At 41.6% G+C, this 23,994-nt stretch overlaps 1 protein-coding gene across 3 annotated transcripts in view; it reads right to left on the bottom strand.

Annotated features, from left to right (window-relative positions):
* Positions 1 to 1,556: 1,556 nt before the first annotated feature.
* Positions 1,557 to 23,994, bottom strand: part of hdac8 (histone deacetylase 8) — a 37,680-nt gene continuing 15,242 nt past the window's right edge. For 2 of the 3 annotated variants that reach the window (XM_085263954.1, XM_085263968.1), the window contains 2 exons: positions 9,861 to 9,966; positions 1,557 to 1,617 (listed from right to left, as the gene is read on the bottom strand). In XM_085263954.1, the coding sequence (XP_085120080.1) occupies positions 1,595 to 1,617; positions 9,861 to 9,966 (129 nt within the window). In that variant the 3' untranslated portion in view covers positions 1,557 to 1,594. Of the gene's footprint in view, positions 1,618 to 8,345; positions 8,375 to 9,860; positions 9,967 to 23,994 lie in introns of those variants that run through there. The other variant, XM_085263958.1, reaches the window with a different exon arrangement.

The following is a 23,994-nucleotide window of genomic DNA, read 5'->3' as shown; positions in this document are numbered from 1 at the left end:
TATTCAATTGCTCTGTGCAGAAACAGTTTTTTTCTTCACTGCAATCTCGGCGTGACCGCAGCAATATGATAGCGACCAAATAAAAGAGGTTTTTGGTACAGCAACCAGCTAGCAACCACTTGCCAACCAGTTGGAGAAAACCAATTTTCCATCATGTCGCAGGAGGAAGCTCTCATATCACTTAATCCAGGTAAGACAGGTAGATGAAGGTATTTCAGGTGTTTTGTTAGTTGGACAAAAGGCACACATTTTAAACACAATTTTGATTTTAAAAGTGTTAAATCAACAGGAGCTTGATTTAGGCTTTTGGGTCCTTTTTTATCAGGTTGCCAACTGGTCTCCGATGATCACAATGATTCCTAGTGGTCATTTCCGCTTCTATTTAGTTCTGTCACTATACAAATACAGACCATTTACCATCTGTCAACTTGTTTCTAACACATTTTTTAAGCGGAGTTATCATGCCACAAAGGGTTGAACTTATTAGATGTGGCTGCCAGTATGAAACCATTTTCACAAAAGACGCCAATTCTTTAAAATGTTTAATGTGAAAAAGACAGCAACAATAAAAACAGTTTAAAACGGGCGATGCTTGAATTAAATGAACATTTGATCAACAGAAAGACAACAACAAACTTGACCGGAATCTCACTCCAAACCTTTGTTAGTCTGGGATGCATTTCAGTTGGTACCAGCATAACTACAAAGGATCATTCAATACAGTTTCTTCTTCAGTCCTACTGTGGAACCCAGTTTCTGAGTAGATCAAACCAGTTCAGGGTTTGCTGTGTCTATCTAAATTCTCCTTAAGGGTCATGTAATCTTTGTTGTTGCCTGTCCAAAGACTAACCCTTTTTAACTTTCTCTGCATATTTTCCATGTAAAATTCCAAACGCCGTCCAGATGTTTGACTTTGCCCAGGGCTCCAAACAATGTGGCTACAATGTGCAACCGGCTATTTTCCAGCTTTTTTTTTCTCTCTCCAGACATCTCAAATACTTTTCAGGCCTCTCGGACCGAGAACGAGGTTTTAACGGTGCTTTTGGGGAAACACGGCCGCTCGTCTGCTTTAACGCTTATCGGTCGTCGAGGGGTAGAAATCGCAGCAGGAGCGGGGTGACCGTGAAACCGTACTCCTGAAAAATCTGCTTTTTCCATTTGGTTTAATACGTCTGACCGATGCACTCCCCCCCTCCTCTGGATACCAGAACGCTCAGCTGTAACCCAGCTTTACATAACCGCACTGAACATACCATAAACTCTCTCATTCACGCAAACACGTGAACCGTTTCCAAAAAACAAAGAATTAAAAACAGCGAACACTGGCACACCAACCACATCCATCCCTCCCCATCCCCAACCCTTATTAAAACTGTTTTCCCCTGGAAACACTCAGCTAATGTTTTCCAAAACTCCTTCTCTTTCCCCCTCCCTCGTTTGCTCCGTGCCTCGGGGCCGAAGGGGTCCGCTCCATATTGTCTTCATTAAAGTCGCAGAGTGTCGACCTGGTTTGGAAACATGGTGTGTGTTCTCCTGTGTGTGTGTGTGGGGGGGGGGGGGGGGGGGGGGTGGAGGAGGTTGAGGCTGCTGAGTCCTAAACCACATTCTTTAAATTCCCTGTAAGAAGAAAAAAGAAAGAGAGCGAGAGAAAAATGAGACAACTACAAAGAAAAACACAAAAAAAAGGGGTGGGGGTCAACTTTATCAAATTAAGTAAGGCTAAACACACATATTAGACACCAAAGATGGAGGCAGTCTGGAGGACAGACACACAAGCACACACTCGTGCCAATAAAAATGCTAAATAACATCTGGCTGAGGTAAATCCTGTCACTCCCATGGAAACAAAAGCAAAAAGGGGAATCGATATGGAAATGACAACGGTAAGCAACACTTGGAGCTCATTTGCATGAGGGCACAGATTGGTTTCACACGCAGACAAAGCAAGTGTTTTGACACAATGGCTGCATTATGAAGTCTAGTCGACGGTTTACTTTGCAAATAGTGCCGCCTTGTTTGTCCTTTGTCATGTTAAACGGCCCGTCGGAGGCAAAACAAACACGCTGCACGCGCACACACACACACGCATACACACACGCATGTACGCATGGATTGCAGATGAGTAATTGCCCTGACGCACTGAGGGAGGATGTCCTGTTTGTTGGCCATTGTGGAGCTGTCACTGTGGGCCTGTCATGTTCTCTCCCTGCAGTGACAACAACAGTTTGGAAAAAATGAGCCGTTTACAACATTTGGCGTGGACTTTTTTTTAAATTTGTTTTTGGGGTTTTATTTTTTCCCCATCCCCGTCTGGATGCTGAGACTCCACTGGTGGTTTAAATAAACGCTACAATGTCAACAGATTAAAAAGTATCCCGCTTATGAGGCTTTTGGACGTGCTTACACCAACGGAGGCTGGGATGAAAATCAGCCTCCTGATTTACTCCGATGAGGTCACCGATTCGAGAAAGAAAACACAAACACGGGGTCATCTGGCCTAAAAAAAACATTCCCAGAGCCACAATGTGGTCATCCAGCAGTTTCTAACATAACCCCACAATAACAGAGCGACTTGGTTACCGTGGCATTGCCAGTGTTTAAGCCTAATGTTTTTATTTCCCCTTTCTCAGCAATAAAAGGGGCCAATTATCCATTTCCTCATTTTGTATATGCTTATATTACATAAAACACATTTAATGACCAGTTGACTAAACATTTAAACACCCATTTTCACCTGTGGGCTCTAAGACGTTGCGACGCCACCCGCCACTTAGTGGGGCTGCGTCCTCTCCGTTTTATTCTTCGCCTCGCTATTTTACGACACGCAGACATGAATGATGGGGGCACAAATCTGTAGACAACGACTGGCCGTGAGAGTAATCCAACCCATCACTACTCATCCACAGTGATGTGCAACCACATCTTTCACAGGCGTGTGGATGCAAAGGAGGAGGACTGTTTGTGCCAGCGGTGCTGATGCTGGCCAGACTCCACAAGGAAAAGCAACACATACTAATGCATACTTAGCACAAAAAGCAAGGAAATTTGCATTTGGTGGATTATATCCTGGTTGTAGCAACCCTTTGTCACTTTAAATGGTACCACATTTGTAAGGAAAATGCATTTATGGGTTGAGCAGCAGAGTTGAGTACGCGCCCCTTTGTGGGATGTGAACCCCAAGCCACCCTCGATGTGTTCATCCGACTGAATGTTACATAGAAGCATGTAAGCTTAGATATGGATTGCTTTTCAGTTAAATTCAAAGACATTCAAAAAGCACGTTGGCCATCAGTCAGCTCACTTTGGTCATTGACGTGTTTTTTTCCTTCGCCCCTTTAATTCCTCTGTGAAAGAAACTGACAAAATCTGCACCCCCGCTAATGAAAAGCGTTATGCTACATTGCTCTGGATAGGGTTGGAACTGTATAATCCGATTAAATAAGAAAGTCTGATCTATTTGCTGGTGTGGAACTGTATTACACTTTAATAATGTGTGAGGTGTTCAGCTGATGCCTGTCCAATCCTGTTAATAACTACTGTGGCTAAATAATTCATTGTTGTGTGTGAACGAGGCTCTGCTTGCTGTGTGTGTGTGTGTGTGTGTGTGTGTGTGTGTGTGTGTGTGTGTGTGTGTGTGTGTGTGTGTGTGTGTGTGTGTGTGTCTGTCCTGGGGCCACACAGTTTGCATTATGGAGGCTGGACAGCACTAACCTCACTGGAGCACCTTAACCACCTCCTCTTCCTCCCGTCTCTGCCTTGGCGGCAATGGTATTGATTATTGGCAATCGTGGCGAGACTACAGGGCGGACAGAGCACGGAGCAGATCACACGCACCTAAATCTGATGAAGTCAGCACAGTTGGTCTAATTTTAGGTGTTTGTTGCCCTCACACAGGAAAGTGTCTCTGTCGCATGTTTTTATTTTAAGGAACTTTCCCTTTATCTAACTAAAGCCAGGTGGCATTTAAAGGAAATTACAGGTACAAAAGGAGGTGTGGCTACATGTGAGTCATGTTGCTACTATCTCGACTTTAAAAAACAAAAAAAAAGACCCCGATTGAGAAGCTGCTGACTTATTTTACGGGAAATTGTTGCTCACAATGCAGTTTTTTTCCTCTCCTCCGGCTGTGACGAGGGGAAACTCAAAAATCATGATGTGTGCTAAAAACAGGAAAAGTCCATCAAAAAGAGGAACAGCAGGCACAAGCGGACTTTCAACAACAGGACATCTGTGGTTAGAAATATTGATTAGATTCGGACTGTAATTAATGTGCCCTCTTCCTTTATTCTGGCTCCGCTGTTTGGCTGGTTTAGACTTGATAAAAGTGCCTGTCCCTCTTTTCCAGATGTAGATATTTAAATCTGGTAAAGTTACCAGAGTCCACCGTGGGCTCTGATGTTTACTCCATATCACAGCGTCCGTGGAAGCATCTATACTGTGCATGTTTGTGTGTATTTTACAGGCGTGTTCGTACAATCTCTCTTTCCCGCAACGCATGCATCTTATTTTGCGTCAACAGAGTAGAGAATTAACGACTGAAGGCGTAATCGTAATCAAAATGTAAAGGTGCTGCAATATTTCCCTGCAGAAGTGTGCAGATAAGGCACTGTTACACGGGGAGGCTGGCAGTTTACACACAAACAAGCACTCTCTGGGGAAATCACACTACTGGCCTTGTAAACCCAGAACCGTGAATGCACAAACAGCCTGACAGCTGCCGCAGCCTTGGACACTCACCTCATAAAAATCACATTTTAATTAATAAAGCCTCCGAGTGCGTGACGGGAGGGAAGCCACAGGAAAAGCTGAGTAACATCTGAATGTTTTCAATTGTTGCTTCTACTGCAGCACATGTACGCACGCAAACGGACTGGGTTGCAAAGACGGTAAGAAACGCTGACATCTCACATTTTTAGTTTTTGCAAGTTTTCATTAAGTGGCATGGAGATACTTTACTTTCATGACAGTCTGGGTCTGAAAAATGACACCAACGTCGTAGCGCCTTAAACCTGGACTCTATTTATTGGCCACAAGAGCCGGAGGAGCTGGATGAGGGAGAGGCAGGTCAGGCCATCTCTGCTTAGTCTGCTGCCCCCTCGACCCCAAGACTTGGCCGAAAATTAGGAGACATTTGTGGGATAGTTCTCACTGAACAGGACTCAGTGGAGCTAAAAGTGTAAAAATCATTATTTAGAACTGCTTCTGGACAAAAAGCTCAAATAGTATTTTAGTTTTTGCTAAAAACCTGACCTAGCTTGACCCCTCATGCTGATTTGGGGAATATGTGCTGGTATGAATTAGGTTGTGTTGCTACAAATCCTCTGATGTGACAACACTAGTAAGTGAAGGGTGACAATAGTACAAAGGTTTTCCAGACATGTGAAACATGTGAGACATGAGAAACTACAGGCAACCGTGGCAACCTGCTGGTAACCAAAGCAACTGCTAGGATGATTTTTGCTGCAACAACTTTTTTGTAATCGGTTTCACCCAATGAGAGCTGGAAACCTCCAGGAAAGTGTGTCAACATGTTGGGGAATACCTGTTTCACATCATGCTGAAGTTTCAAGATGGACAACTACTGAGATTGTACGCATGACATCATGTCAGAAACCCCCCAAAATAATAATAATAATTTTAAAAAAAGATGGTTCTTCCTGTGCCAGCTACTCCAGCTTCCTCCCAGAGTCCAAAGACATTATTGTTAAACTAATTGGTGAGTTTAAGCTGGGCGTAGGTGTGAATGGTTCTGTCTCTCTATATTAGTGTTAGAATAGACTGGCGAGCTATTTTAGGGTGTACCCACATCTGGGCCTATGACTGCTGGGATTCACCCCTCTATCCATCCATTCTCTTTGCTTGTCCTTATCAGAGTAGCAGGGGGGCTACTCCAGCTAACATAGGCCGAGAGGTGGGGTACATCCTGGGCCGAGCTAACACAGAAAGACAGACAACCATTCATACTTATGGGCAATTTACAGTGACCAGTTAACCTAACTGTAGGAGGAACCCGGAGTACCCGGTGAGAACAAGCACAAACACAGGGAGAACATGCAAACGCCACACAGATGGTGAAGTCAGACTCGGGACCTTCCTGCTGTGAGACAACAGTGCTAACAACCACCAGCTGGGATATCATGCTGAAAACAGCATCCTTACTTGTAAAAACATTCATAATGTGAAGGAGAGATTTTGCAGATGAGACACACTGTCTTATTTTTCATGAAATGAGCCATATGTACGCCTCGCATCTCTGTAAATACCTGCCAACATGACAGTGTTCTGTGGGCTCAAACTGGCCACGATGCATACGTACAGTCATGGTTTAACATATGGGATCAGAAGCTGACACATGGCGAGTGAAAAACGGAGCGACGGTGGCTTTTGGAGATTACCACTTTAAAATTTGTATCCATTCGTGCGAGCTGAAAGAGCAGATGTGGGCACACAAACATACGTACACTCCCACTCTGCCCAGTTTCTCAGAGAAACCGATGTTTATAAGCAGCAGTTTGTTCCAAACCCAAGAAACACTTATCCAGCCCGATGATGTCATGCAGACATGTTTGCTTTGAGGTGTGTGTGTGTTGTAGGCTATCCTTTATTCAGCGCTCGTGTGTGTGCATAAGTTAAGTTAGCAAACACGCTGGGCTTTCTTTTTGGGAAACAGACAACATCCAGTGTTTAAAATTGTAACACGCAGACTGCCCACTGGGATTATGGTGCTGTGTGGTAACAATAAATGTGACAGAGAGCAGAAGCGACAGACAGAGGAGGAGGAGAAAAAAAGAAAACAAAAAAAGCAACATAAAACAGATTTGACAATTTGAAACCAGGAGAGAGATCAGAGAAAGGAGGGAAAAAGGGATAGGAAATTCTCTGGATTTATAAAAAATGAAACATAATTAGCTCAACTGCAAAATGTATGCAGAAGTTTTTAAAATAAATTTAAGAAGTAGAAACGTCAGAATTCAGCCGAAAGTATAAACTTGACAGAGTTAACCGTTTCATTTTCTGTCCTCAGCGGGAGCTAACGGTGAATGAGGGATCTGATCAAACACAGAGGAGGCACATGGGATGCAGGAGCCAAACATAAACTTCACTTGCTTCTCTCATCTTTGGCTCGTCTGCATTCATTTATTCTCCCTTTTATTCCCTCCATCCGTCCACTCACCGGTTCCCTCTGTTGGCTCTAATAAAAGCCGTATGACTGGAAAAGAGCGATACTTTCAGCCCCTCCAGTTGTGATGATTTAATGCGAGCCAACAGACCAACTGGATTTCGGCAAACAGACTCCCGATCCCCCCTCGCCTCCCCTGATTTGATGTGACCTGAAGTTTTTCAAAGCTGAGGATTTAATGCTGTTTGGATAAACCTATTCCACGTCCAGAAGGCTTTTTGTCATTTGCTACAGTCAGATGACTTGTTTAAATGTATGAAGGTTTAGATACTAATTGATACCATGTCCAGTCGACTGAGGGTAAAAATTTGAGAACGCACAATTTTCTCTCTGTTCTGGATTTCCATTCACACTGATCCGCAGATTTCCATAAACAAACTTCCTTTCCAGCGAGTGGATTTGAGTTTGGACTTAACTGGGCAGATGATTGCCGAGAGCATTAACAGGTAGAAACCAAGTAGGACTGAAAACGAAGCCAATGCATTAATATAAAAAAGAGCTGTTCCTCTAGACTTAAAAGAAGAAGACATATTCCCTGTATGTCTGTGAAGGTTCTCAGTAATCCAGGTCATCGTAGTCAAAGGAGGAGCTTGCAAAGAAAAGCGTCTGGACTTCTTTAAGTTGGTTTAAGACGTTTCACCTCTCATCTGAGAAGCTTCTTCACCGTCTTCCCTGTAGACTTCTATGTTAAAAAGTTCAGCCTTAGAGCTGAAATAAACAAACATGGTGGAAAAAAAAACAATAAAAAAAACTGTTGCGGTCTCTATAGCCAATTTACCCATTATAAAACTGCACAGGTGGGTGGATTTTATGTAACTCACTCCACTGAATTCTGAAAGAATTACAATTTTTGGGGGCTTAGCTGCAGTGAATGACAAATGGGAAACGACTTGGTTGCTAGCTGCCTGCTATTTTTCACTTTCACTGATTTACATCACAGAACCTCCACTTAAAATGAGATTAGGATGAGACTAATTAGATTAATTGGCAAGAGGTCGGTAACATGATAGGGTATAAAAAGAGTTTCTCAGAGCCACAGATGGGTAGAGGATCATGGTAAAAAATACTGGCGGCTGCCAGTAATACTCCTGCCTTCTGGTAGATGCAGGTGTGGTATTCCTAGGTGACTTCCTTCTTTCTTCACAAGACTTTCAGAAAACTTGACCTCTGAAGTTGACCTTCAGGCCGAGGTCTCTGAAATTAAATTGTCAGAGATTTTTAATAGCTGCACCTATTGCATGAATTTAAAAATCCCATATTACTTAATCCTCAAGTTCTCACATTTGCAAACTTGGGTGTCCATGCCACCTGCCCGCCCTGCGGGGCGACGATAAAACCTCATCAGCCCTTTATGACTGAGCCTTGGTCTCTTTGGTTTGGTCATTTTTTTTCCAAGGACAAACATATTTGTACCTTGAGTTTTTCCACCTTATTGTACATTCCCTTATGTCAGTCCGAAAACAAACTGGTATAAAAATCCACCAAACAACTATAGAGACCACAACAGGCTGTAAGCATGCTTATTTCTCCTCTAACGCAGGGCATCTTAACACTGGAGTCAATGAGGATCAATGCCTACAGGAATTGCAGTTTAAGCATTTAAACATTGCCACCTGATGCTGACTGAATGAACGAATGCCGTGTGGACAGACGTTTTTTGCTAATGAAATAAATATCTTCTTTCTCTTTTCTATTGTAAAGATAACTGTGAGCAAACGCTGGTAATACTGAAGAAGAGTGCAGACAATGACTTTCAAAGCTTTTACTTTTTGTGGTGTGTCCTACTATAAATCCATTTCCATCACACTGAAACTATGATAATTATTAGTCTGTTTTATACTTTCCGACATGGATCACTGTGACGTGACCTGATCTTGGTAGGATTTTACTATTCCCACAATATTGTGAGTGCCTTTTATTTGGTCGGTAACTCACCTCACCATAACTTACCAGAATGGATAACCGCTGTTTAAAATATAAGATTTCACTGAGGAAAAGGAAGGAAAGGAGGATTTCCTGTCACTCTACGGTTCACACTTTTATACCCCGGAGACGCCGAATGATCAAACTCAGATTTTGTTTTCCTTTTCGGATGTGTGGCTGTGTGCGGCGAAACGTCTGACATGGTTGCCGACGTGTCGTTTCCTGACCTCACCTCCTTACAATAATTCTCCCTTCGCTCAACTTTTCGCCTAAATTTCACCCTGCTGGACGATTTCTCCTGAGAGCTGTGGGCTGTCAGCACTGAGACCAAAGACCCGACTTCAGGCTTAACCACAAGGCTGCACGCACACACGGGAACACGAACATACAAACATAAAGGCACATATAGAGAGGAAGATGCAGAAAAAGGAAAAAAAATACCACATGTATCAAGAGCCAGACTCGAGCAGGGGTCATAGACATATTGTGCATATTCACACACACATACAAAAGGACGTTAAAAAGCCACAGAGAGGACACAAAGAGAGAAGATGACATACTTTCATCCCACACAGAGACGTATAGAAACAAGAGCAGACACATGAAACTGCACTTTAAAAGAGCCGTGGAGAGACCAAAGGGCCTCAGATGAGCCAGGGTTCAGTGCAACACAAACACACACCTGTTTACGCTCCACACCCTCACAAACAGGCACACCTGTGCATCCAACCCAAACACATACACATGACATGCACACCTTTGATGGTGCTGATGACCTGGTCCAGGTGTTTGGTGTCGTTGCGGTCTGGTCTACAGCTCGGACTGATCTCCAGCGAGTAGTCTGGTCCGTATTCTGTAAAAAACTAAACACACACACACAGATCACATCGTAAGGTTTTGCATTTTCCGATTTTGAAATAATACTTCATTTTTCTTATTCACAGTCATGTGTTCATCATATTTGCCCAGAGTCACTGCAGCAGAGTGCCAAAATACACTCTGTCTTCTTTGTCTTTTTCCTCTTTTTTTGGAGAATGCAGCTGCTTTCCTGGAAAGTTTCGGGGTCTGTTTGGACTTTGAAGAACTGAACTGACTGGTGACGAATATTTACACAGGCTTTCAGGGATCTTTTTTTTTAAACATAACAGTGAAATCAATTCAAAACAGTGGTTAAAAAAGGACACACTTCCTTCCAGTTTTTGACCATCATTTCTGTTTTTCTCAACCATATCAAGATATCTCTTTCCATTCTTTCTGGCTTTGTTCCTGTAAAGCCAGCCACACAGTTCTGGGTTTGAAACTCAGGCCACGGCTGGACACTTATGAGGAGCTTGCATAACTTGCTTCCACAAATTTCTTCTAACAGCTTAGAGATTAACTCAGCAGTTTAGTGTTGGGGGCAGGGGCAAATTCACTTCTAACGCTCACATGCTACATTTTCAGGAATTTACAAATCCTGTACCAGGAGACCAAAATGCAGGAAAGTTCATTTGAAAGGCTTCTAGTTTCTTAATAGAAAAGCGCAAAGCCTAAATAGTATTTAAGTTTTGCAAAATTATTATTGCTCTGGGTTTCTGTCTGACTGCAGCTGTTACAAGTTAGCAAAGACCCATTATCAAGTCTTGAGTGAAGGTCTGTGTCACCACCTAGAGGTCTTGAAACTGGATGAGGCAAGTGAGGGGTGGACCTGACTGTGAAGCTTACTGGCCAAAAAAACCAACAAAAAACAAAAGAAACTTGTGATTGACAAGTCATTAGCCAATATCTTGGAGAATCCTCCTACGTGACTCTTAGAATGACCATAATAAGTAAAACATGCACTGTATTTTCCACATTATAAGGCACACTTAAAATCCTTAACAGTGCGTCTTATAATCCACTGCGCCTTATGTATGAATTCTAGTTGTGCTTACTGACCTCGAACTGATTTGGTACACGGCGCTCAAAAATCTGTGGAAAATGTTTTAGCACCACTTTGGTAAGCTACCGAGCCACACCGCTTGGTGGATTGTCGGAGCCTTACAGCTACCATAATCAGGAGCCTCGTGGAATAATCTGGGTCCAAAACTCCGTTGGCTTCAGGTCCCAAAGTCAAACGAACACTGCAGCATCACTGAGAGTTAAAAACTGTCTAAATTCTTTCATCTTTAATAAAATGATCAGCGTTGCTGCTTTATCGGGTGTAAAAATTAAGTTTAACATCCAGGCATTCATGAAAACAGAATGTATAAAATTCAACGGAGTTAGAAGTTAGCAGGAAGTTAGCTCGCTAGTTTCCACCTAAACATGATATATCATGTTCGTACTGAGAGATTTCTGAAACAATTAAAACATACAGCTCTGCTATCATTCCCAACATAAATGAAGAGAGAAAACTAAACAGCAGTTAGTCATTAATATACTGCAACAACATGGGAACAGAGCAGCGGCGAGAGAATTCAACATTAATGAATCAATGGTACGGAAGTGGAGGAAGCAAGGAGAATGAGTTGAGTAAAGTTTGACTTATCTGACTGTTTTGTTTTGCTTAATGCGCCTTATAATACGGTGCCTTATGGTCCGAACAATATGGTATTTAATACTCTAGTTTGATCTGAAATTTGGAATTTCGGCCATGAAGTCATCAGGAAAGTGTTCACTGTGGTCAAAGAGCAAGGAAGCATAACGTGGTTCCATCCATCACTGCATATGAAAGAGGAAGCTCAAAGATTAGTACTTCCCCATGAAGAAGGGCCAATGAGTCTGGGGATATTTTTAATGATGTTAGTTAAAAGGTCTATACGGCACTTATTTCATGACACTCCATCCAATTGCCCATTGAGCACCAAAAGCCAGTAGGATTCAATTCTTTAGACACTGTGCAAAATTTCATGGTAATCCGTCCAGTATTTGTTGAGATATTTCCATCTGGACCAAAGCAGTGCACTGATTAACAGACTGATCCCTCAAGCAAAGAAACACATTTTTCAGATAGACACATGTTGTTTATATTCTCGGATTCTTTTTTCCCTCCTGTGTTGTCTGGGAGCTGGATCAACACAAACAAAAAAATATACGAGATTCTGAAGCCTGTACAGAAGGAAAATGTAATGCATAACACAGAAGAGGAACCACAAATCAGTCAAGCCTCTGCTAAGACAGCCTGGGCTTTGCCAACTTGAATAAAAAAAAACAAAAAAAACAACTCAGAGTATTTCAGCAAATACCAAAGGCTCCTGGCATTTCAGGCAGAACCGGGTGTCAGCCAATTGAAAAAAAGAAACAGGTGGAAACCCAGAGAGTGGGTTCAACCAGAAGTTAAAACCAGAGCACGTCAGTTTGGGGCCATGACTCAGTGCCATGAGAGCTAAGCAAACTCTGAGGCCAGGTCTGACCACAAGTGCGTCAGTCCGTTTGCAGTGACTGTTGTGAAAGCCTTGGACTCTGAGGACTCAGCAGAAACACGCTGAGCGAGCCAAGCTGAGGTCTAATGCAGAGGAGTGGGACATGTAGCAAAACGACAGAGATTAAGTGAAGATGGGGGTTAAAATGGTAAGAAAAGATTATTAAGTTAATAAGATATCAGGAAACAGTGAATTGGGGCTTAGATTTGTTTGATCAACAGTCAAAAACCTTGTAGTATCATAGAGCCTCAATTTGTCAGATAATCACGTAAAAGAAAAGAAAAACAGGGTTGAGTGATCCTGTTCAAGGACTCAAGTACTGCAGCTTTTGGCACTTCGGCGTTGAACTGACGCACAAAGGTTTGCTGCTCAGCCTGTCCGGGGTGTAACGCGTCTATCCTGACAGCTTGGATGGGCAAAGGCTCAGGCGCTCTGCAAAAGCGTCCGAGTACTCAAGTAAAATCAAACCAACCAACAACTGTAATAGTCTTCGGTGCAGGGATGCTAGGTTCAGCGTGGCTCACCAATCTGCCTGTGAGACCATTTAATGATTTGATTTAATGAGTTTCTGCAGTTTTACAGATACATATCTGAAAAAAGACAAAATAGACTAGATTAAAAGGACAATAAAATGAAATTGTCTTAGTTTTATCAGTGTGGAAATAGGAACGTTTCCTGAAATGCAACAAAGCTGGTCCCCTTAGAAATCTTCAAAGTTCAGTTTTGACTTTTTAAGAGTTTGAAATGTCCATTCTGAACTTGCTAAACCTCACTTCTGACTAGGGGTGGGTTTTGATAATCGATTTATTCTGGCTTGGATAACGTGATATCGATTCATTAAAATCCTGAATCGATTAATTTTTAATATTAATTTATTTTGCCCGAAACGCCAGAATCTCAGGTTAAACCTCACCAAATTTCAACAACCACCAAACAGCTATAACAGTAAATGAGAGCAGGTACACAGATTCTGCACAAAGATGTAAACACAAAGCGCGGACCCGCTGACGGATCAGAATCAGTGAGATGTCGCCTTTCTCATCCAAAGGCATGGACACGGTCGGGGCTGAAAGCCGACAGCTCGCTGATTCTGATGTTTCGGCGGGTCCGTGCTTTGTGTTTACGCCCTTTTTGCGGTGATTCTAAAGTTGTTAGTTTGACCGTGGGAAGGGAGTTTTTCCTTCCCACTGTCACCAAAGTGCTTGCTCATAGGGGGTCATATGATTGTTGGGTTTTTCTCTGTATCTATGAAGCGCCTTGAGGCGACTTTTGTTGTGATTTGGCGCTATATAAATAAAATTGAATTGAATTGAATCTCTCTCCAAACAAAATTGACTGAACCAGCAGCAAAAGAAGAGTCAAACTACACTTCACAAAAACATCATCATGAATTCACTTTTACTTTTGCTATTTTGTTTCCACCACGATAAAATCACACTTCATGCACAGCTCGCTGTCTCTGTCTCTCTCTCTCTCTCTGTACTTCAAGAACAGTTTCCCGTCTGAAAATCTGTTTTCTGCATTATTCGCTTGCTTGTTACGCACAAGTCTACCGTTGTTTACAGGCTGTCGGCCGCTGTTTTTTTCCCTTTTACTTACTTCCGAAAAGAAAACCTAATTTCTGCTGTTCAATACTGAACAAATGTAAACTTTTTAAAATGATGCAAAATGCAAAACGCTTAACCGTGTCTCTAATAAAACTGCTGTAACTTCAGAGGTAATGTTCATATGTTGATTAATGGTTTTCTTTCGTTTTTGATGTACTGCAGAACATTTTTATAAAATTCCAGGGCAGGAAAACCACCTTCATGTTTTTCTGTGTTTTATCTTCAGCTACTTTGACACAAAGGCATCTGCTGTGATGTCAAATCAAATCAAATCACTTTTATTGTCACATCACATGTGCAGGTACATTGGTACAGCACATGTGAGTGAAATTCTTGTGTGCGAGCTTCACAAGCAACAGAGTTGTGCAAAATGATGTTCACATAAAGTCTTGCGAGTGTCAGCTTCCTTTTTATAGATACAAAATATGTAAATGGACTGATCTGAATTATAATATTTCTGACTGTCTGAGGCAAAATTTCCCAGATTTAAATCGAATCAAATCGAATTGAATCGTGGATCGAATTGATTCGGGTCCTTGTGAATCGGAATCAAATCGATTCTAGAAATCAGTGACGATACCCAGCCCTACTTCTGACCACTACCGTCCATATTATAATAATTAAAAATCTTTAGTAGAGCAGGACAAGGTTGCTGGGGAGAAGGAGGTGTTGATGCCTACTACTGCCCTAGAGCCTTGAATGAGTTTTAGATGGACGGATAAACAAAGACAACACTAAAACAACGACTAAACCTAAAACTCAACTTCATTTCGCAGTCCCATGGTTACAGCTTTAGAAGGATTCAGTTTACATTTACATACAATGAGAAAAAGTAGAAAACTTTATAAGCAGACTGCAGTCAGTGAATATCTGGCTTCTTCTTTTGTTTGTTTTGGACTTCCTAAACCTTCATTATCAAACTTTCTACTGTCACATTTGCTCCTTTGGCTTAAATTACCTCCCCGAAAAAAAAAAAATGTCAGCTTGGCCCCCTCGAGTTGGCGTTCAGTTAGCATCCCCTAATGATTCCTGCGTTGATGTTGCAGTCACTTAGAAGTCTTGTTTTGAATGGAGCCTCTTTAGTGGCTTAGATGTACATTAGTAGACAAGACTTCACAAGGTCTGCTGGCAACAAACAAAACACACATACACGAACTGAGCCAATGTGCAGTAGGAGTATACTTTTGTTTATATGAAGACAAAGGCTACTCTGTCTTTGATTAATGGTCCTGTGTGAGTCAGATAGAGAGAATGCACTCCTGTGTATATGTGCTAGATTTATTAATGTGTCCCTATATGTGTGTTTTGTGTGATTATCCACGTATATTTGCTTGTGGCAGTTCATGCACACAGAGGTAAGGCCCTGTTTTAGTGTGTGTGTGTCTGTTTCCAATTACTTCAGATGAGTTTCTGTGTCTTACCTCCGGCCTAAACAGAGCCCAACGTGACACACACACACACACACACACACACACACACACACTGTATTCCCATGAACCCAGTGCTCTGTCTCCTGCTGTCCAGCAAAACACACACACACACAGACTCCCACTGACTGCTTGTTTGGCTTGGATGACCATAGAGAGAAGAGAAAGAGGGGAAGTGAGGAAAGTGAAGCCCATCCTGACACACTTCTTCAACATTGTCTTCATAGTAGAGGCAAATAAAATGATAGCCAGCAATTCTGTGCTGTTTTTGTGTGTGTGTTTGTAAGAGAAAACGCCACATGACAACAGATAGAGGCACAGCTACGTCACCTGGCCAAGGTCAGGAGACAGAAAATACCCGGTGACTGGCTCCAGTGTCTCCGGCAGAGACGCCCAGGGAGATAAATAGGGAAAGGTCTCTGCCTATTTACCATGGTCCTATACATGGAAACTTCTGTCCATCACTCACTGAGCCTGTTTGTACTGTGAAGGGAACACTGTGCGTTCTCATCAGAATGTCTTTATAACACCCCCCCCCCCCAAAACAAATAATGTAAGGTTTTAGAACTATTCATTAAGTTAAAATGCTTAATCCTCGTTTAGTTTCATTTTCAGCTCCTGCAACAAAGCTCTGTTCTTTTAAAGTGCACTAAATTTAACAGCTTGTGTCTATGGATTAGTCTGTTAATAATATTTGGAGCTGTAACTATGTAACACTGCTCAAAAAAAGGAAACACTTGTTTTACGACCAAGTGTAACACAATGGGCCAGGTCACAACAGCTCATTAGCTGCAACCCAACATGGCTCTCTGGCACTAGAGCTCACCTTTCTCTGGCCTTAAGCATTCTTAATTGCTGATGGGAGTCAGCTGTACAAAAAAGGTAGCATCTAAGGCAGGAGATATGGCAAGACACACACACACACACACACACAAGGTCAATTTCAGGGGGAGACCGTGCTAGGGCTGTACCACATGATAATCAGTGCACCAGTTAGGAATCAGAAACTAGTTTGAGTCCATTTCAGCTGCTTTGGTGCAAATCAAAGTGACAACATGTACAATGAAAACATGACAACAGGCAAACACATAAAGGGAAGTCTTTCTTCTGGCGTCTCCATATTTTAGCTTTTTATTTGGGTCCTTATCAATGCTGGATGTCCCAAAATAAAGGAGCACTGGGAAGCAAAACCGCGACATATTTGGAATATTGAAGAAAATGATCCAAATCGGCATCTAAAGTTGAGGTTTAATACCTGTTTCATGCACACTGAAAACGTTCACCAGCTTCAACTCCCACCTTACAGAGATATATCAGGAAAGGACCAAAGCTACACTGGCTTTTTTTTTTTTTAAAGGTGCATACCAATCAGGTGCTTATTCATCAACAATGAACATCACACAAAACGCAAAAGATTGCCGGCCACAGCAGCCATGTGCTGTTAGCAGTTGCAGCTTCAGCCCTAAGTTGACCAGTCAACTCATATTTTGCCAAGACAAAGCTGCCAAACCAGAAACCCCAATTCACTCTCCCTATGACAGATGGATGGGTAGATGTAAATATAACAACGCTGTAATGTGTATCACTCAACACTGGCGAAACAATTCACTCCACCACCATTTCGAACCTCCAATCGTAGATTTTTTCACCTTTTGAGTGCAGGAACATGAATGGGAACACAAATCAATCCAAGTGCTTTCTATCTAACATTCATACTCGCCAATAAAGACATGGAAAGAAACTTGGGTTCCAGTATCGTGCCCGAGCATACTTTGCCAAGCAGACAGAAGCAGTAGATGACCTAGCTTTACCTTCTGAGCCTCAGCCATTCCCAGTAATAAATTTCATTAATATTAGCATATAACTCTGCAAAGATTAAGTAAATTTTAAAACATTGCAACATCTTCTAAAGTATCTTTTAAAAGTAAAAGCTGGTCTAATTGATTTCATCCCTCCTCCTTTAAAAGGTGCTCAGGACTCCTGGGGACTCCATCGGCCTGAACAGCTAAACAGCTTTAATAATCATAAACTTCTTTTTTAAATTAATTATTTTTTTATACGTACATTACCTCAGCGACGTTACAATTAAATTAATTTGCAACTGGCAAAACTAAACATGCCATCATCCATATTTTCCTGCCAACAAGGAAACGCACCAATCAACAAAATATCCTCCATATGTGCGTGTGTTTATCTTTACACTGTCTATAAATTACTAATCTGTAAATCTGTGCCGCTCTGAGTAAATAAGAGGACCTTCACTAACCCCTGCCCCCAATCAGAGCATTATAATAAACTCTGTTATGGCTCATACGTGTGACCAGTTCACATCAAGGTGACGGTTCCTACATCTGAACATGCAAACAACAAACTGGCTGCAAAAAACCCAAAAACAAAACCCAAAGAAACGCTGTTTACAGCGCTGTTTGACGAAAGCACGAGAAAACATCAGTTCATATTTGTGTTTGTGCAACGAGTACATGCCCTGTGAGAAAGCTGGAGTGTGTGACAGTACGCACCAGGCTATGTGTGTATGTGTGTGCACGTGTGCGCATGTGTGTGTGTGAGAGTGAAAGAGAGTGAGTGAGAGAGAGTGAGGGAGGGTTGTTTGTTTTTACAGCGATCAGCAGGATCTCCAGCTATGAAGGACACTGAGCAGCGCAGCAGGGAGGAAAACATCTCCGAAAACAAATGGAGACTGACTCATATCAAGCTGCTATCTAATAAATGTTTTCAACAAGGAAAAAAACAACAACAAAAAACCCCAAAAAACAGTGCAATGCCCCAATCACGGTCACATTGCGCACGTACTCCTCTCCCTCGCTCTGCATCTGGACTCTCTCTCACCCTTCCCACTTTTCATCAGTCCATGTTTTTTTCCTTGGTTCATATGATAGTTTTCCTTTTAAGGAAACCTGCCCCGCAAATACCATTTGGACTTCAAAAAAGAAAGAAAGAAAAAAAAAAACACTTCTATTCTTGAACTGCTGCTGTAACAGTGTAATTGCTCCATTGTGGCAAGAATAAAGGATTATTTTATACTTTGAAGGGCTTTTATACTATGAACCCCTGGTATAGTTTCAGTGTATCACACATCAAATGTAAAACAGTGAAACTAATACACTGCAGAAAAACACCAGTGGATTACCGTGTGTTGCTGTGTGATACATATATTATACTGTAATACACTTCTATGCACTAATATCTGGTAACACAATTGTTGCCTATCATACCTATACTGTTACTGTATATCAGTGACAGAGCTTCCTAAATGTTCTAATGTTAATTGTGTATTCTATGAATATTATGAGTTATATAAAATGCATTCACATTTATAAAATCTTCATCTGCTGCTTCTTAGAAAACCAATATTGTTTGCTTCAATAACAGCGGGGGGGGGGGGGAACGGTAGAACTTTCTACAGCTTGGTAATAAATAGGTAATAGTAGGGGAACAGGGTAATAATTTGGTGATTTCAAAGTTATTACTATGCAATTACAAAAGTAATAATTATGTAATATTTAAGTAACATAATGTAGCAACAGTGGTTATAGCTGAGTAATATTACCCTGAAACTTATGTAATAGCATAATAAGGGCCCCAAAACTGGGGGTAATAACATGGAAATAGAGCTCCGCAATTATAGTGTAATAAGGAAGAAAAATAATGCAATAATGTGGTCATTTTGACCGAGCTATAATAAAAAGTGCTACCAAAAAAGCACTTTAAAACTTAAGATATGTTTTGAGAGAATTGTGTATAACAGTAGGCAAGTAACATTTTTTTTGTAAAATATCTTTCTGTACCCCACCACCTGTTTAACTTTGCAGGATTAGTTGCCACGTATCTGCAAAACCTCAGCAGATGAACTGGTGACTCCGTAAAACTCTGATGAACTGATGCAAATTCCCTTCATAGTTTGTTGTGAAAATGCTCAGATCCTCCAGATGCCACAGATGATTGGAAATTAAAGGCGAGCTTATCAATGCCATTGGAGCACAGCTGGACGTGTGTGCTTCAACTTCACTTTTATAGAGACAGGAATAAAAGGAGAGTGCTTGGAGAAAAGTGAGTGAAATCATAGTTACTAGAGATTTCCTGTACTTTTTATTGATCATACTGTCTGTTTGGAGCAAATATTCTGTGTGGCTGCATCAGTACAAAAGGTAGACTTTACCCATTGGTTTCTGAAGCCTTAAGATTAGGATTTTTATTGTTGCCACCTTGGCTGCAAAAACTGGATGGGCAAAGCGAAAGTGAAAGAAGCAGTTTTCCTTTAGACTTCTACAGGACCAGAAGTCTTTTTGCAACCACCGCTGTTGTCATTTGGTGGCCTGCTGTACACTTAGTGTAGAGAAAAGGTTTGCTGATAAGAAGCTGATGAAAATATTGGATGGATTTGATAGATTCTAGGATTAAAAATAAAACCATATTTCTGCTTTTACTATGGGTGGCATTCTTAGAAATCACGGCTAAAGTTCACGTCATGTTTGGTGTGAATGGACCATTACCCAAGATTCACTGCAAAACTTTAAAATGCCATTAGGGGCCTAGAATAAAAACAAACCCTATGATAAGAAAAAAAGAGAATTCACAAAGCTTTTACCAGACTGATGAATTCATGGTAGGATAAGCTTTTACAATAATGCTGTAATGTACAGTGATGTGGTTTTACGATCTCCTATAATGAACCCAAAAGAACTGAAAGCCTCCAAAATTCAAAACTGATGTCTTCTGGCCTATAAAACATCTCACCTGAGAGGAACATAAAGTATTCAGGATCAATTGTAGTCCAAGCAGCTTGAAATAAAGGTGAAGGGACTTCAAGTTTTTTTTAAAGATGTTTCACCTCTTATCCAAGAGCCTTCTTCAGATGAAAAACCAAAAGGTGGAGAGTCCCGGGTACTTGACCCGCTATTAACATGTGAGACATCAAGTCAAGTTGCTTTTGATGCAAGCTCCTTAGACTACTATGACCTGGATGACTGAGAACCTACACAGACAGGATCAGTGGTGATGCCATCTTCTGGGATGGAGTCATTTACTGTATGAACATGAGATGAAGACAATCACTCAACTACAACAGAGCCGTGGCTCCATAAAGGGTAGACAGAAAGGAAACAGTCTTTCAGTTCATTGCTCACCAATAATGTGTTGCAGGATCTCCAGCTGCAGCATTTTGAACTTAATCAATCATAATATTGTAATAATGAGCTTCTTCAGTCAGTCTTTGTAAACAGATACATATCCCTGTGCCCACACACGCTATTGCTTGGTGATATTTCCTGTGATTGAGCCTGTGAATCTGGGAGCCAGCACATCCCTGACGGCACCGAGGGGCAGGACAGGAAGTGGCTGCAGACAGGAAAAAGGGGAAGTAGGAAGTAAAGAGGCGGGACGCTTCCCCGCTGCCAATCTGGAACCAGAGATGTCCTCCCTTCCTGTGCGGCTTTGAGACGGACACACGTTTGTATCTACTTCTGTTCCTCTCACCAGAGAAGAATCTGATCGAAGCGGGTTGTTGGGCAATCCAAAGGAAAAAAAAATCTGGCTGACTTTTATCCGTTTGTATTCTCTGCTAGTAATTTAATACCCACGTGTTACCATTATCTGCACAGAGATGACGGGATAACTTGTTTCCAGACTTCTGTAGCTCTTAAGGAGCATGTTGCTTAGAAGGAGCAAAATGAACTTGAAGAAAAAAAAAAACCCTTTCCAGTTGGTCTCAGTTTAGCAGCTTGCTGCCCAGACAAATAAAATATCCTTTAAATAATATAAATATGCTTATTTGACCAGTAGGGTCAAAAGAGAGAGAGGGAGAGAGAAAAGGCCTTGCTTTTGGACTGCAGATCTGGTTTAGCCTTCTAAAAACATACAATAATTCTTTGGCCAGTTTTCAACTTCCTTCAGCACAATGATGACATTTTTCTACACAGAAATATTGAACGAGTTAAAAGTCAAGGTTTTGCTTCAAAATACCGATGTAATAATAATGGATTGGATTTATATAGCGCTTTTCAAGGCACCCAAAGCGCTTTACAATGCCACTATTCATTCACTCTCACATTCACACACTGGTGGAGGCAAGCTACAGTTGTAGCCACAGCTGCTCTGGGGCAGACTGACAGAAGCGAGGCTGCCATATCGCGCCATCGGCCCCTCTGGCCAACACCAGTAGGCAAGTAGGGTAAAGTGTCTGGCCCAAGGACACAACGACCAGGACAGAGAGCCCGGGGATCGAACCGGCGACCTTCCGGTTACAGATACGCTTCCCAACCCCCTGAGCCACAGTCGCAGTAAGGCAGTGTAAGGCAGTGCACCCTCCCACACTGGGTGCTGATCCAGCCAAGCCCAGTTGTTGTTACACTATGAGCTTAATGGGAGCATGGCAGAGACAGGAAAAAGAGATGAGCAACGGAGACGTGAAGGTACAGCGTGTGACAAAGGATATGAGCTGGATTCACATCAACAACCTTGCGAGGACATGGCATACGTGTTTGCCCACTGACTCAGCAGTTTGGAAGTTACTAAGAACAGAAATAAAGGTGGTGGTGGCAGGGTGGGGGGTCTCTTCTCTGTTTCTGTCCTTGAATGGTACACACTGAGTTTTTAGAGAACGATCTGATCCAAATCTGTGCAACTTCATGTTGTTGTCACCGTCACCAAAACTAGTCTCAAATCAATAGCAGCACTGGAGCAGTACACTCCTCTATGATATGTGAATATACCCAAGGGTTAAAAACAACCATAAATATTGGTTTATGTGCAGCATTTTAAGCACACACACAAAAAAGACTATTTTACTCAGAACTATTCATTGATTACTCTAAAATGAATGTGCATAGTTCTTAGTCCTTTGACTTAAACTGATACCTTCTAACACAAAGGTACTCCATTAAAATTTAAAGATCAAACAAAGATCCAAAATGTCATGAAGTTATACATTCATTATAATTCAATGCAATGCATTTTGAAGAGGCCTAACAGTCGGATCAGTGTCTGTATGCAGTCAACAACTGGAAGTTGAAGTACTAAAGTACAATTCAACAGTATTATATTTTATTATTATAAAATATTAATAAAATGTTCTTTTACTCATTACAAGTAAAATAAGGTTTGATTTTTGTAATTATTTTTTTCCTGATTTACTTCTTTGGACTTTCTCCGTTTTCATCCGCACTCTGAATAAATAATTTGATTGACAGATCAATGCGGGATGAGTTATTGGTCAGTGCTAAAAAGACAAAAAACAAATGCATCAATTGAAATAACCATAAATAAAAGAAAAGTTGTGCAAAGTGAAATAGAAAGGTCCATTAAAATCTAATCATAGGTCCGGGTACAGATCTGGATGCTGGTTCACCTGCTGTTGCCCTGCAATCTACATGGATCACAATATTGGACCACCTACCCCCACAGCAGCTGCTCGGCCAAATAAAACCATGCCATGAAGCTCCCAGCACAGAGTTTGAGTGCAGATGTTAATGCCAGAGGATGTTAAGGAACCACTTCTAAGAGGCAGAAAATTTGACTTGTTGCAACGGTACCACGCTCTCGGGAACGACCCATTCTCTCACATAAGTCTGTGAAGGCTAGGTGCTTGATTTCATACAGCTATGGCAAGGGGACTGAAAATACCCGAATTCAAATATTAACAGGTGTAGACCAACACTTATGTCTATGTATTACTTGTGATCGTTGGATCGTCGAACACCCTTTTGGACTCTTATAGCTGACCCAGGTTTTTAAGGTTCCCCAACACTATTTGTGGAGTGTCTTGTGGTGACTGTTGTTGAATTTAATTGAAAAAGATTTAACTGAAACACTTGAGAGATGAGATGACGAGAGATGAGAGTTTCCATTAAACCACTTCCATTGGAGTGGATGTGACCACTTGAAAAAAGGTATTTTATTATTAACTAAAAATGGAGAGTGGCCTTCAGGTCTGAGATGTTTAAGTTCATATGGTTTTAAAAACGTGGTGTACGTGCCAGTGACAGAAGTTACTTTAAGGGGATTCAGAGAAGTATTAAAGACCCTACTGTGGTTTTTGCCCTTCTTCATGACATAACACATGTTTAGATAAGATGATACTCCACCCCGCCTTAAATTAAAGATAATAAATCTAGGCTAACAGGCAAAGCAAAACCATGTGAACATCACATGTGACAAATAAAAAGTTCCTGTAACCATAAGAACAATTGTTTCCACCCTCAAAATAAAGTTCGTTATAAAGACAAACTGTTCCTGTCAAATGAGAGACACCAACTAACCTTTGACCCGTGCGGCTATACTTAGCACGCCCAACGGCTCCTTCGATTCACACGCAGATAGGAGCCGCCGCTATCGCACAATGGGGGGGAGAGGGGGGGTCAATCGGGATCAGCTCAGCACTGGCAGACAATACGAGTCAGCAGCGAAGGTTAACAACTTTCCACCCGGTGGCTGGAATCCTGGCGTGTTTGCATTAGATA

Source organism: Mchenga conophoros, linkage group LG3, assembly GCF_057382185.1.
Source record: "Mchenga conophoros isolate Kocher_MC1m ecotype Shallow Benthic linkage group LG3, M_conophoros_male_GT1.1, whole genome shotgun sequence".
Lineage (NCBI taxonomy): Eukaryota > Metazoa > Chordata > Actinopteri > Cichliformes > Cichlidae > Mchenga > Mchenga conophoros.
The sequence above is the reverse complement of the archived record's forward strand: the minus strand, read 5'-3'. Positions and strand labels throughout refer to the sequence as shown.